The sequence below is a fragment of the Staurois parvus genome, unplaced genomic scaffold (assembly GCF_062004578.1).
Source record: "Staurois parvus isolate SC_StPar_1 unplaced genomic scaffold, SC_StPar_1.0 ptg000726l, whole genome shotgun sequence".
Lineage (NCBI taxonomy): Eukaryota > Metazoa > Chordata > Amphibia > Anura > Ranidae > Staurois > Staurois parvus.
In genome coordinates this window covers 222,304-237,493 of record NW_028318522.1, presented here as the reverse complement: position 1 = coordinate 237,493, position 15,190 = coordinate 222,304, and the positions used below count along the sequence as shown (strand labels likewise).

General features: G+C 41.6%; 1 protein-coding gene across 2 annotated transcripts in view; it reads right to left on the bottom strand.

Annotated features, from left to right (window-relative positions):
- Nucleotides 1–1,214: 1,214 nt before the first annotated feature.
- GRAMD1A (GRAM domain containing 1A) overlaps nt 1,215–15,190 on the bottom strand; it is a 133,802-nt gene continuing 119,826 nt past the window's right edge. For both annotated transcript variants that reach the window (XM_089653890.1, XM_089653891.1), the window contains exons 16-19: nt 13,253–13,337; nt 10,822–10,929; nt 7,112–7,232; nt 1,215–5,123 (exon numbers count right to left, since the gene is read on the bottom strand). In XM_089653890.1, the coding sequence (XP_089510016.1) occupies nt 5,037–5,123; nt 7,112–7,232; nt 10,822–10,929; nt 13,253–13,337 (401 nt within the window). In that variant the 3' untranslated portion in view covers nt 1,215–5,036. The remainder of the gene's footprint in view (nt 5,124–7,111; nt 7,233–10,821; nt 10,930–13,252; nt 13,338–15,190) is intronic.

Here is a 15,190-nt window from a genome sequence, read left to right as displayed (position 1 = left end):
CCCCTAGCTGGTCCTGCCAGGCCAGAGGTATTGGTAGGGACCCAGGACAGGGGGACTGAGACTTGGTTAGGTCAGGATGCAGGAGGCACTGCCCAAGTTGGAGGAGCGCCATGCAACCCTGCACGCCCCAGTGGTGGAGCACAAAACCCTTAAGGCCTGGATGGCCACATGTGCAATCGAGACTAGGCTTCTGATTGGCTGCAAGGCAACCCTGTTTTCTAAATGGTGCTGGATGGGAGTGACACGAAAAATGTTAATACCTAGACAACCCCTTTAAGAATTAAATACTTTGCAGGCCTTTTGATAAACTAAAAATAAGTTACCACAAAGTTGAACTGTGTTATGGAGAAATAAATTAAATTAACAGGCAACTGGTCTATTATAATACACAAAAGGAAATAATCAATAATAAAATTGGTTCTAAAGGGACTCCCTAACCTTATAGTTGGAACTCCAGTTTTGTGGAAAAAAAAATTATATATATATGCGCGATGTATGTACATTTATTTAAATTAAAAGAAAAATATTATATATATGCGATGTATGTACATTTATTAAAAATTTTAAAGAATATATTTTATACAGTTATATATATATATATATATATATATATATGCACTGCATGTACTATGTATTATGTTGTACATATACAGCATATATAAAAACAATATATGCACTGTATGTACATTTCACTATACTGTGTGTGTATATATATATATATATACACACACACACATACAGTATAATAAACTGTACATACAGTGCACACATATATATATATATATATATATATATATATATTGTTTTTTATATATGCTGTATATGTGAAAACATAATACATTGTACATACAGTGCATATATTTTTTTTTCTTCATAAATAAATGTACATACAGTGCATATATATATATATAAATATATATATATATTTTTTTAAATACATTTGTGTGTATATATATATATATATATATATATATATATATATATAGCAATAGTATAGATGGAGTGCACAATGATGATCAATCACAGTGCATAGCAATCAGGCCCTCCCAAAGACCATATATATAGAAAAAAGAAACATGGATTGCTGCACATAAAATAACTATTATTGTTGAAAAATCACCATACAAAATTGACCCATTTTGTCCACCCTTGAGTAGTCTTTTGTATAGTGATTTTTAACAATAAAAGTTATTTTATGTGCAGCAATCCATTTTTCTTTTATATATATATATATATATATATATATATATACACACACACATAGATACACGCACACACATACATATATATATATAAATATATATATATACACATACATACAAGAAGTCTTCAATTTTAGGAAGTCAAGATGGATTCCGATTGCCACTGTACTGCGCACGTAGCATTATATGCCCCTCCCACTTTTTTTAAAGAATAAATATTTCTATACTCTTGGAGCGATGATCCTCCCAATTGCCAAAAAATACTAAATGTCTCTCACAGCAAAAATATTCATTTTCTATACAAGTTTCCCAGAATCATACTCCCTCTCCCAGGCTTCCAGTAGTCTGCACAGAGCCCGAAGTCACATGACAAACAGTCTCTTCTATCAAGTTGGCATCTAAGGAAACAAAAAAATCCAAAGGCAACACTAGGGCTGATCGTGTGGCTAAAGACTTGAACCCCTCACTGGGCACTCCTTTAGAAAGATTTCAGCACGTGCATTTTGAAAAGTCTAGCTTAAATATCTACAAATCAGAAGCAGCTAAGAATCCACAACAACGTTTGCTAAAATGTTGAACATACACACACTTGAAATGAGATTTTTTTTTCCGACAAAACTGGAGTTTCAGTATGAAGGGCCCATATCTCCTATGAACAGTGATGTACTAACAATCAGCTTATCAATTTATCAGCAGCCAATGACGGCGAGGCATGTTGTATCCCATGCCTCCCCCACAAGGCTAGTCTATATATTAACTGATGGGATGTATTCCCATTAAAAACCATTTAGCCAATGGCTATGTGCGGGTGAGGGGTCTAGTGTGCGTCATTTGCAAGATACAGAAGAGCTTACAATTAAAGTGGACTTGTGCTCTGCCCATGCAGGGGGCCATCACGTCGCCCCCCTGCAGCTGCTTACAGTTACTTCTCTTTTACTCCCCTGCCAATCCGCACTCTTGGAGCTGTGAGGAAACATCCCTGTACACCAGGGGTGGGCAACTGTGGCCATCCAGCTGTTGTAGAACTACAAGTCCCATGTGGCATTGCAAAACTGACAGTTACAAGCATGACTCCCAAAGGCAGAGGCATGATGGGACTTGTAGTTCACCAACAGCTGGAGGGCCACAGTTGCCCACCCCTGGTGTACACGATCAAAGTCTTGACATGGGTTTCAAAAGTGTGTTGGTGGAGCACTGGACAGAATAGTAGGCGAAGAACAAGCTCAAGGTTCAGCTCTTGGTCAACCTTGAAGGACCTTGGGGTCCTTGAAGTGGTCAAAACAGTACTGAAAAGGATGAGAGGGCAACAGGTTAATACGGAGTCCAGGAAAAGTTGATTTATCTTTGACAACTCATCTTGATGACAACTCAACTTCAGGGCTCACAGCTCCTGCTTCAACGAGGCTTGAGTGTTGGCCATTTTTCAGAGTATTCAAATATTTGCAAATATCCAGCCTGACCTGACAGCTTGCAAATATTCTAAACCTTATTATATGCTCAGGGGCGGACTGACCATTTGGGAACTTGGGCACTGCCCGAGGGCCCGGGGTCAGTAGGGGGCCCCATGAGATGCCCCTGGTACCTTTTTCATATGCTTTATTGGGTGTGGTTTGAGTTTGGGTGAGGACACAGGGGCCCCATGATCCCCTATTGCCTGGACTTGGTGCACACCTGAGCGCTTTTATCCTTTATATACTGTTGAAGCTTACATAGGACCAATCAGCAAGCAGCTTTGCTGCCATAGGAGAAAGAAGAGTGGGTCACATGATTGGCCATCCCCAGAGGAACCAGTTATGTAACTTTACCGTGGGGGGAGCACCAAGGGAGAGAAGGGAAGATCCTATATATACTGTTGGACCTTACGTAGAACTGAGCTTTCTTTGATCAATTACCAAGCAGTTTTGCTGTCATGGGAGGAAGGAGAGTGAGTCACATGATTGCCCATCCCCAGAGGAACCAGCTAAGTGACTGTACGGCCCAGGAGGAGCACGGAGGGAGGGAATATCCTTTATATACTGTTGAAGCTTACATAGAGCTGAGCTTTTTCTGACCAGTCACCCAATCACCAAGCAGATTTTCTGGCATGGGAGGAAGGAGAGTAAGTCACATGATTGCCCATCACCAGAGGAACCAGCTAAGTGACTGTACCGCCCAGGAGGAGCACGGAGGGCGGGAATAACCTTTATATACTGTTGAAGCTTACATAGAGCTGAGCTTTTTCTGACCAGTCACCCAATCACCAAGCAGCTTTTCTGGCATGGGAGAAAGGAGAGTAAGTCACATGATTGCCCATCACCAGAGGAACCAGCTAAGTGACTGTACCGCCCAGGAGGAGCACGGAGGGCGGGAATAACCTTTATATACTGTTGAAACTTACATAGAGCTGAGCTTTTTCTGACCAGTCACCCAATCACCAAGCAGCTTTTCTGGCATGGGAGGAAGGAGAGTAAGTCACATGATTGCCCATCCCCAGAGGAACCAGCTAGGTCACCTTACCACCCCAGAAGGAGCGCCAAGGGAGTGGAGAGAAAATAACTACAAGCAGCTTTGGGGGTCAACATAAAAAATAAAACCTATTGCTTTACCTTGCTTGGACAAAGCACAGGTCCCCTTTAGAATCTTAGTCCACCTTGAACTCAGTTTTGAGGAGATGTTAGCACCTTGCCTCACCCATAAGCTCCTTCAACCTTTATCTCTGTATGTGATCTCCAAAGATGGATCCCAGCTAGCCCCATCTGCACATTGGCATCTCACTTCCACCAAATGGAGAAGGAGATAGGCAACAAGGGCCGCCAGTGTGCCAAGGCCCACCAGTTTCCACCCATGATCAAAGTATTGATTTTGGGCCGACGTGCCCTTTAAGAGAAAAAAAAAAAATGCACCAACTACAGACTAAATCATCTGGGCAAAATAAAATAAATAAATAGATAAAATACTACAAGTAAAAAGTCTGTGTGCCGTCTATGAGACTGAGACTGCGGTGACTCCCGCCAATACCACCTCGGCGACATTCAACGGTCTGTTGCAGCAGCGGGAAAAAAAAGGGGGGCGGGTCACGCTCGCTGCGCTAGCAGGAATGTGTTCGATAATGACCGGGCGGAATCACAGTGCTGGTTAAAAATCAGGCTACCCCTAAGCCAGACCGTGATGATCCTCCATTGTATTCTTTTTTTTCTTCGATCTTCAGTGATCATTAAAAAAAAAAAAAAAAGTAAAAACTTGGCGCCAAAAGTCGTCATGTTAAATAATCGCGCTTTCAAAGTTCATTGAAATGTATGTCCAAAGGATCCCTGGAGGGAAAACCCAAAACTCCACCTCATTTTCCGTTTCTGAAAGAGATGCATTATGGGAAACCTGCCCATAGTTTTCTGAGTCTTCATAGCCTTCACAGCCGAAGTCACCGAGAAGGTGACAACGCCACACACGTTGGCGCTTTGCATCGTAGCGGACGATTATTTGAAAGGATTCTCCCATCCGCCTTCTACGAAACCAGAACAACAACGAAAAAAAAAAAAAAAAAGTGAAAAGTTCGGACAAAAGTTCCCTTAACGTCCTTTAAATAGCCGAGAAAAAAAAAAAAAAAAGCGAAGCGCTCTCAGCGCTGTTTCACGCTCCTACGTTGCGGCTCATTCCGTGTCGCCGTAGCTGAGCAGATTCCGGACGCGATGACTTGTGTTCCTGAAGGGATTCTGTTTCCAGCACTCTACTCCCTACGAGGTGTTAGTTATTCCTGGTCATAATCGGTATGGGATCCGCGACCGTCATCGAAAAAGTGCGACGCCACCTATCACAACGCGCAAATGCCCCATGAGAAATGCTAGCAGGAGGTTGAGGTCAAGACAGAGCGTCTTCGTTGCGGCCGTCTGTGGCAGGATCATTCACTAAGACGCCCTGCTGCAGCCTTTGCAAGGACAGTCGCATCTGGAGAAAAAAAAAAAGGAAAGATGTTCGGGGGTTCGGTAAAGTGGACCCAACATCAGATATGCAGTATATATAAATGATATTATAATATATAAATAAATACATATATATACAGTGATGGAAATGCGTATTTGCTCCCCTGCTGATGGTGAATGTTCGCCCCTCACAAAGAAACGATCGGTCTAAAAATGGAATGTTCGGTGTATTGTAACACTGAGAGACAGAATACAACAACAAATTCAGCAGAAATGCGTCTAACAAATGATGACTGATCTGCATGTTCATGAGGGAAAGAAGGATTTGATCCCCTATCATTCAGCAGGATTTCTGGCTCCCAGGTGTCTCTCATACAGGTAACAAGCTGAGATTAGAAGCAGTCTCTTAAAGGGAGTGCTGCTAATCTCATTTTGTTACCTGTATAAAAGACACCTGTCCACAGGAGCCATCAAACCATCAGATTCCAAACTCTCCACCATGGCAAAGACCAAAGAGCTGTCCAAGGATGTCAGGGACAAGATGGTAGACCTACACAAGGCTGGACTGGGCTACCAAACTATGGCCAAGCAGCTTGGTGAGAAGGTGACAACAGTTGGTGCAATCATTCACAAATGGAAGAAACACAAAACAAGTGTCAGTCTCCCTAGGTCTGGTGCACCATGCAAGATCTCCCCTCGTGGAGTGTCAATGATCATGAGAACAGTGAGGAATCATCCCAGAACTACACGTGAGGATCTTGTCAATGATCTCCAGGCAGCTGGGACCGCAGTCACCAAGAAAACAATTGGTAACACACTACGCCGACAAGGACTGAAATCCTGCAGTGCCCGCAAGGTCCCTCTGCTCAAGAAAGCACATGTCCAGGACCGTCTGAAGTCTGCCACTGAACATCTGAATGATGCAGAGGAGGACTGGTGGGAAGTGTTGTGGTCAGATGAGACCAAAATCGAGCTCTTTGGCATCAACTCAACTCGCCGTGTTTGGAGGAGAAGGAATGCTGCCTATGACCTCAAGAACACCATCCCAACTGTGAAACATGGTGGTGGAAACATTCTGCTTTGGGGGTGTTTTTCTGCTAAGGGGACAGGACAACTGCACCGCATCAAAGGGACGATGGACGGGGCAATGTACCCTCAAATCTTGGGTGAGAACCTTCTTCCCTCAGCCAGGGCATTGAAAATGGGTGGTGGATGGGTGTTCCAGCATGACAATGACCCAAAACACACAGCCAAGGCAACAAAGGAGCGGCTCAAGAAGAAGCACATTAAGGTCCTGGAGTGGCCTAGCCAGTCTCCAGACCTTCATCCAATTGAAAATCTGTGGAGGGAGCTGAAAGTTCGAGTTGCCAAATGTCAGCCACCAAACCTTAATGACTTGGAGAGGATCTGCCGAGAGGAGTGGGCCAAAATCCCTCCTGAGATGTGTGCGAACCTGGGGGCCAACTCCAGGAAACGTGATTGCCAACAAGGGATTTGCCACCAAGTACTAAGTCATGTTTTGTGAAGGGGATCAAATCCTTATTTCCCTCATGAACATGCAGATCAGTCATCATTTGATAGACGCATTTCTGCTGAATTTGTTGTTGTATTCTGTCTCTCAGTGTTACAATACACTGAACATTCCATTGTTAGACCGATCATTTCTGTGTGAGGGGCAAACATTCAACATCAGCAGGGGAGCAAATAAACATTTCCTTCACTGTATATATATATAGAAATAAAACAAGACCATTGTTTAATATTCTATTATAATATATATAAAATATATTCTATGAAATGCTTTCATGTGCTTTTTCTCTCCAGAAGGACAGCACCCTCTTCATTCAAGCATTGTCCAGGGTCACCAACTACTTCCTGGACTGAGATGCCGAGATGACAAAATCAGTTCTTGGCGGTGTTCACAAATGTCTGACACAGGTCAGCCCCTGCTGCAGCCTCTCGCTTTGTGACTTGTTGGCACTGCAGAGCCTGAAGACGCACAGTTGCCCTCACCTCATCCAGTAGCTGTACGGAGGCCTGGAGTGTCTGCTTCCATTTCTGAACCTCGGCATTGTGGAAACGCTTCTGTAGCTCAAGTATCTCCGCCCAATCCGCCGACGTCTGCGGGAACCTCCTAGGAATAGAGACAGATGGGGGGGGGGGGAGACTTAGGCTGGCCATACATTATACAATTTTCTTGAGAAAATTGCTTTAGATTTACCAAAAACCACATAATAGGAGGTCAAAGTTAAACAACACTTTCAATTGTATCCAATCAGGAAGGCTCTTGCACTACATAGTTGAAGGTAAATCTAAAGGAAATCTGGCAGAAAGTTGCATAGTGTATGGGGAGCCTTACTAAAGCTGGAGCACACAGAGTCTGATGCAGCTCTGCATAGAAACCAATCAGCTTCCAGGTTTTATTGTCAAAGCTTGATTGAACAATCTGAAGCTAGCAGCTGATTGGTTACTATGCACAGCGGCACCAGATTCTGTGTGCACCAGTTTTGGTATATCTCCCTTAAACTGGCCATACATTATACAATTTTCTGTCCAATTTCCTTTAGATTTACCTTCAACTATGTAGTGTGAGGGCCCGCCTAATGGGATACATTTGAAAGCGTTGTTTAGGTTTGACCTCCTATTATATGGTTTTTGGTAAATCTAACGGAAAAATCTCAGGAAAATTGAATAATGTATGGCCACCTTTAGGCTGGCCATACACTATACAATTTTCTGGAGAATTTTGCAATTTTGGCTGTATTCAATATATTTAAAAAAAAAAAAATTATATATATATATACATATATATATATATATATATATATATATATATATATATATATATATGCTGTATGTGGAAATGCATTTTTATTAGAAAATATATGAAAAATATTTTTACAAATACATTTTTAAATATACTGTATGTCTTTAAAAATACTTTTAATCTACATTTTTGGAATGCATTTACAAATATATGTAAAAATATTTGTTAAAATGACTTTTTTATATGTAAAAAAAAAATAAAGAATGTATTTCAAAAAAACATTGAAAAAAATATTTTTCATATATTTTGGAATATATAAAAAATGGATTATATACATATATATATTATATACATATATATATATATATATATATATATATATATATATATATATATATACACACACATATATATATATATATATATATTTTTTTTTTTAAATATATTGAATATGACCAAAATTGTGTATGTATGTATGTATGTATGTAGAGATGAGCGAATTATTCAAAAATTCGATTCGGCTGATTCGCCGAATTTGCGGGAGAAATTCGATTCGATGCGAATTTATTCGCCGCGAATTTAACTTATTAAAAGGGTTTCTTGGCTTCAGAGAGCCTTTATATTAGTGCAGAACACTGTACCTTTAATTTAAATGCCCTTGGAGTCTGCTGGGGAAGAGAAATAATACTGTCAGTCAGTATGACATGCAGATGAGTGCCGTCGATCTTAGAATCACCGCACACTTCACTCATTTGGGCAGTCACGGGGCACGACGAAGAAGAAGAAGAAGAATGAAAAGAAGAATGAAAAGAAGAAGAAGAAGAATGAAAAGAAGAAGAAGAAGAATGAAAAGAAGAATGAGAAGAAGAATGAAAAGAAGAATGAGAAGAATGAAAAGAAGTATGAAAAGAAGAATGAGAAGAAGAATGAAAAGAAGAATGAAAAGAAGAATGAAAAGAAGAATGAAAAGAAGAAGAAGAATGAAAAGAAGAAGAAGAATGAAAAGAAGAATGAGAAGAAGAATGAAAAGAAGAAGAAGAAGAAGAATGAAAAGAAGAATGAAAAGAAGAAGAATGAAAAGAAGAAGAAGAAGAATGAAAAGAAGAATGAAAAGAAGAAGAAGAAGAAGAATGAAAAGAAGAATGAAAAGAAGAAGAATGAAAAGAAGAAGAAGAAGAATGAAAAGAAGAATGAAAAGAAGAACGAAAAGAAGAAGAAGAATGAAAAGAAGAAGAAGAAGAATGAAAAGAAGAAGAAGAAGAATGAAAAGAAGAAGAAGAAGAATGAAAAGAAGAATGAAGAAGAATGAAAAGAAGAATGAAAAGAGGAAGAAGAAGAATGAAAAGAAGAAGAAGAATGAAAAGAAGAAGAAGAAGAAGAATGAAAAGAAGAAGAAGAAGAATGAAAAGAAGAATGAGAAGAAGAATGAAAAGAAGAATGAAAAGAAGAATGAGAAGAATGAAAAGAAGAATGAAAAGAAGAAGAAGAAGAATGAAAAGAAGAAGAAGCAGAATGAAAAGAAGAATGAAAAGAAGAAGGAGAAGAATGAAAAGAAGAAGAAGAAGAATGAAAAGAAGAATGAAAAGAAGAAGAAGAATGAAAAGAAGAAGAAGCAGAATGAAAAGAAGAATGAAAAGAAGAATGAAAAGAAGAATGAGAAGAAGAATGAAAAGAAGAATGAAAAGAAGAAGAAGAAGAATGAAAAGAAGAAGAATGAAAAGAAGAAGAAGAAGAATGAAAAGAAGAATGAAAAGAAGAAGAAGAAGGATGAAAAGAAGAAGAATGAAAAGAAGAATGAAAAGAAGAAGAAGAAGAAGAATGAAAAGAAGAAGAAGAATGAAAAGAAGAAGAAGAAGAATGAAAAGAAGAAGAATGAAAAGAAGAAGAAGAAGAATGAAAAGAAGAAGAATGAAAAGAAGAATGAGAAGAAGAATGAAAAGAAGAATTAAAAGAAGAATGAGAAGAATGAAAAGAAGAATGAAAAGAAGAAGAAGAAGAATGAAAAGAAGAATGAAAAGAAGAAGAAGAAGAATGAAAAGAAGAAGAAGAATGAAAAGAAGAATGAAAAGAAGAGGAAGAAGAATGAAAAGAAGAAGAAGAAGAATGAAAAGAAGAATGAAAAGAAGAAGAAGAAAAATGAAAAGAAGAATGAAAAGAAGAAGAATGAAAAGAAGAAGAAGAAGAATGAAAAGAAGAAGAAGAAGAATGAAAAGAAGAATGAAAAGAAGAAGAAGAAGAATGAAAAGAAGAAGAAGAAGAATGAAAAGAAGAAGAATTCCAGTACAGCAAAAAGTGTATCTGCAGAGAGCTCCGCTATTTCTGACAGTTCCTTCACATTTACAGCGGTTGAAACATTGTATCTATTTATTTCCGAATAAAAACATCTGTATCCTAAATGGAAACAAATAGATACAATGTTTCAACCGCTGTAAATGAACTGTCAGAACTGTCAGAGAACTGTCAGAAATAGCGGAGCTCTCTGCAGTGACACTTTTGCCGGCTGATCGGGGAAAATTCGATTCGTGCACCCGAAGTTTGCTAAAATTCGGATTCGATGCGAATCGAATTTTTCCTAATATTCGAAACGAATTCCACTTCGCCAAGTTCGATTCGCTCATCTCTATATGTATGTATATGTATATATATATATACACACATACATACATACATACACAATTTTGGCCATATTCAATATATTTAAAAAAAAATATATATATATATATATATATATATATATATATATATATATATATATATATATTTTTTTTTTTTTTTAAATATATTGAATATGGCCAAAATTGTAGTATTTCAAATATATGTCAATAGATTTGGGAAGAATATTTTTAAAATATATTTCAAATCTATTTTTCTTCCATGTGGGGAGGAAGAGGCCGATGTGGCTTTGTGTGACCAATCAAGATTGGCTTTGGCAGAATGGCTGAATGCATATAGTTACCCTTGGGACACGGCGTAGCTCTGCCAGGTCTGGAATGTCCGGGCGCTGTGCTCCAGAGACCACAGGCGGTAGAAGAGCATTAGATTCAAGGCCAACAGGATAATCAGGCTGTAAGGAGACAGGGAACCAGAGGTTAAGGGTCACAGAGCAGGATCACATGACTACGAGGGGGTCACCTTAGGAAGAGTTGGAGAGACAGCCAATCAGATCAAGCATTTCCAATGCTGCCGATTCTGAAATTTGTATATTCAGCACAGTGCCGGGACAAGGCAATCCAACACCCAGGGCAAAGATGGCAAACTGTTCCCTCCCCCCCCCCCCTCGGTTCATGATGTGCAAGATCTCTATTGTTGCTGGGGGATCTATTGTTCCTGGGAGGGATCTACTGTTAAGGAATGGGTCAATAATTGCTAGCTGCTGGGAGATATATTGTTGCTGGGGGTGGTCAGTTGTTGTAGGGAGGGATCTACTGTTGAGGGAGCAGTCTATTGTTGATGGATGCTGGGAAATATAGAGTTGCTGGGGAGGATCTGTTGTTACTGGGGGGGGGGGTGTTGCGAGAGGGTCTATTGTTGCTGGGAGCGATCTACTTTTGAGGAATGGGTCAATAGTTGCTGGCTGCTGGGAGATATATTGTTGCTGGGGGGTCAGTTGTTGTAGGGAGGGATCTACTGTTGAGGGAGCAGTCTATTATTGATGGATGCTGGGAGATATAGAGTTGCTGGGGAGGATCTGTTGTTACTGGGGGGGGGGTGTTGCGAGAGGGTCTATTGTTGCTGGGAGCGATCTACTTTTGAGGAATGGCTCAATAGTTGCTGGCTGCTGGGAGATATATTGTTGCTGGGGGGTCAGTTGTTGTAGGGAGGGATCTACTGTTGAGGGAGCAGTCTATTATTGATGGATGCTGGGAGATATAGAGTTGCTGGGGTGGTTCTGTTGTTACTGGGGGGGTTGTTACGAGAGGGTCTATTGTTGCTGGGGGATCTATTGTTCCTGGGAGCGATATAATGTTGAGGGATGGGTCAATTGTTGCTGGCTGCTGGGAGATATATTGTTGCTGGGGTGGTCAGTTGTTGTAGGGAGGGATCTACTGTTGAGGGAGCAGTCTATTGTTGATGGATGCTGGGAGATATAGAGTTGACGGGGTGGATCTGTTGTTACTGGGGGGTTGTTGCAAGAGGGACTATTGTTGCTGGGGGGATCTATTGTTTTTGGGAGGGATCTACTGTTGAGGGATGTGTCAATAGTTCCTCTCTGCTGGGAGACATATTGTTGCTGGGGTGGTCAGTTGTTGTAGGGAGGGATCTACTGTTGAAGGAGCAGTCTATTGTTGATGGATGCTTGGAGATATAGAGTTGCTGGGGTGGTTCTGTTGTTACTGGGGGGGTTGTTACGAGAGGGTCTATTGTTGCTGGGGGATCTATTGTTCCTGGGAGCAATATAATGTTGAGGGATGGGTCAATTGTTGCTGGCTGCTGGGAGATATATTGTTGCTGGGGTGGTCAGTTGTTGTAGGGAGGGATCTACTGTTGAGGGAGCAGTCTATTGTTGATGGATGCTGGGAGATATAGAGTTGACGGGGTGGATCTGTTGTTACTGGGGGGTTGTTGCAAGAGGGACTATTGTTGCTGGGGGGATCTATTGTTTTTGGGAGGGATCTACTGTTGAGGGATGTGTCAATAGTTGCTCTCTGCTGGGAGACATATTGTTGCTGGGGTGGTCAGTTGTTGTAGGGAGGGATCTACTGTTGAAGGAGCAGTCTATTGTTGATGGATGCTTGGAGATATAGAGTTGCTGGGGTGGATCTGTTGTTACTGGGAGGTTGTTGCAAGAGGATCTATTGTTGCTGGGGGGATCTATTGTTCCTGTACGGTATTTACTGGTTGAGGGATGGGTCAATAGTTGCTGGCTGTTGGGAGATATATTGTTGCTGGGGTGGAGCTATTGTTCCTGGGGGGATTTTGTTCCTGGGGGTTCTATTGTTGCTGGGGGGGTCTCCTGTTATTGGCAGCAGAGGATCTATTTTATTACTTTTCTTGTTATCAATTACAAATTCCATTACATAATGCAGCACCACAAAATGATACTTGGCTTTGTATTCTCTAAAAGGGCTGTACCGGGGGGGCAGGGGGTGTAGGTGATGAAACCAAGGGATGGTCCTCGGAGGTGGGTAGGGGACAGAGACAAAGGGCAACTTGGAAGGGGGTACCCCGAGTAGTACACCTTCCCCTATGCACCCCCAGACTAAACATCCAAGCCTAGTGATTTGCTCCTGGTCCAGTCCATATCTCTTTGAAATTCAGATTAATGTGGAGAATTCACACAGCAAAGAGACCTGGGAAAGGAGTAAATTTACGAACGCACCCAGCCCCACAGAGGAGGTTATTCATATGCCGGGGGTAGGTAGCAGGTAGGTGGCTGTCTTACTCACACAACACTGATGACGAATAGCATGCCGGGGATGTTATGTACAGAGCCTCGGTCCGACAGGTGGGAGAGCTGCGAGGAGACGCTGCCTGCGTGGAAAAGAAAAAGAATATGTCAAGAGAATCACAGGCTCTGGATCTCTGCCGTAAGGAACTGTCAGACTTTGCTATGCCGAATCCACATTAACCTCCCTAGCGGTCTGATTATGTCCATATTTCTGTGCTCAAAGCGGTACATTTTTTTGCATGGAAATATGTATTTTTTTTTTTATTGTAGGCCTGTAATTTTTAGGAATAACTCACTGAAATCTGTCCGAACAAGAGTCTAGTAAACATCCCGGGGAGGATAAAACACGAAATCATAAATTATATTATAATAAATAATCATAAAAAATAATAATATAATAATAATACATTTAATTCAATAATATAATCAAACCAAAAACACTGAAATGTGAAATAGAGCGCCAAGTTCGCACATCGCTGAGCAAAGTCGCAGAATCGTTTTCAGTGTCTGATGAGGAGTTTCCCCCACGAATCATTATCACTCAATTCTGCAAGTGGTTCTGATTTACTATCACTGTTCTCTAGCCGCTCTAAAACCGCGTCTGACCTAAAGGGACGCTTTTTGGACGCCATGGACGTTTCTCAGTTTCCAGGCAGAAAGGGCGGTAAAAATGCAGGCAGGGCGCCGGACAAAGCACTCGGGACAAAATGTATGTGAATGTCACTTTTTGACATTTTCAAATTTCCAGCCGTTCCGTCCCCTGTACGTCGCAGGGGACGGAACCAGGAAGACGGATGCCGGCATCGGCCGGAGGACATTGCCGGGGACACTGCAGGGGGGACATCGCGGGAGTGCAGGACAAGGTAAGTGCAGAAGGGATCCCGGAGCAACGCTGCATGGTAAGCCCAAGTGTAGCTCGGGGTTACCACTTTTAGTACTGAAACTTTACCCCGAGCTACACTCGGGAATACCGCCAGGGGGGTTAATAGTAAAACTAAAATTCTCGATAAGATTTTGTCAGTTCGCATGACAGCGACTGCTGCATCTGGTTCTAAGTTCCCTGTACAGTGCTGCAGAATAGGTCGGTGCTATAAAAATTAGGGTGGAAAAGGTCAGATTTGTATTGCTTTCAGAGGAGATTTTCCAACATTTCCTGTGACCATGCAGGGAATAAAAGGAAATTTCCCCTGTGGGTAGCAAAAAGCTGACCATTCTTTCTTTTCCCATTCAAAACTGGAAAAGCGGGTTTTGACTTCAGATCTTTCTTGAAACACTACAAAAGATGTTAAACTACTCAAAACAATAGAACAAAAGACCACGGTGGACCACTCTAATGACAACTGAAATATCACCCAATAATTTTTTCTTTTTTGAGTCCGTGGAGGTGCGAAAAAACAAAAACCTGTAAGTGAACAAAAAACATGCAAGTGCAAAACACAAAAAAGTGCACTTAGGGATGTTCTTTAGTCCACCCCCCACTTCTACCCTGATCCCCCGGGGTGCAAGGCTCCTGACAGGGACAAAGGTTTCCACATGATCCATCTAGCCAAAAGACCTGGTGGACCCCTTTCCTTGTGGCTAGCTGAAGCCAACCACCTCTATCCTGATCCCACGGGGCGCAAGGCTCCTGACAGGGATAAAGGTTACCACATGATCCACCTAGCCAAAAGACCTGGTGGACCTCTTTCCTTGTGGCTAGCCGAAGCCGACCACCTCTACCCTGATCCCATGGGGCGCAAGGCTCCAGACAGGGACAAAGGTTACCACATGGTCCACCAGCCAAAAGGCCTGGTGGACCCCCTTCCTTGTGGCTAGCCGAAGCTGACCACCTCTACCCTGATCCCACAGGGTGCAAGGCTCCAGACAGGCACAAAGGTTACCACATGATCCACCTAGCCAAAAGGCCTGGCGAACCCCGTTCCTTGTGGCTAGCCGA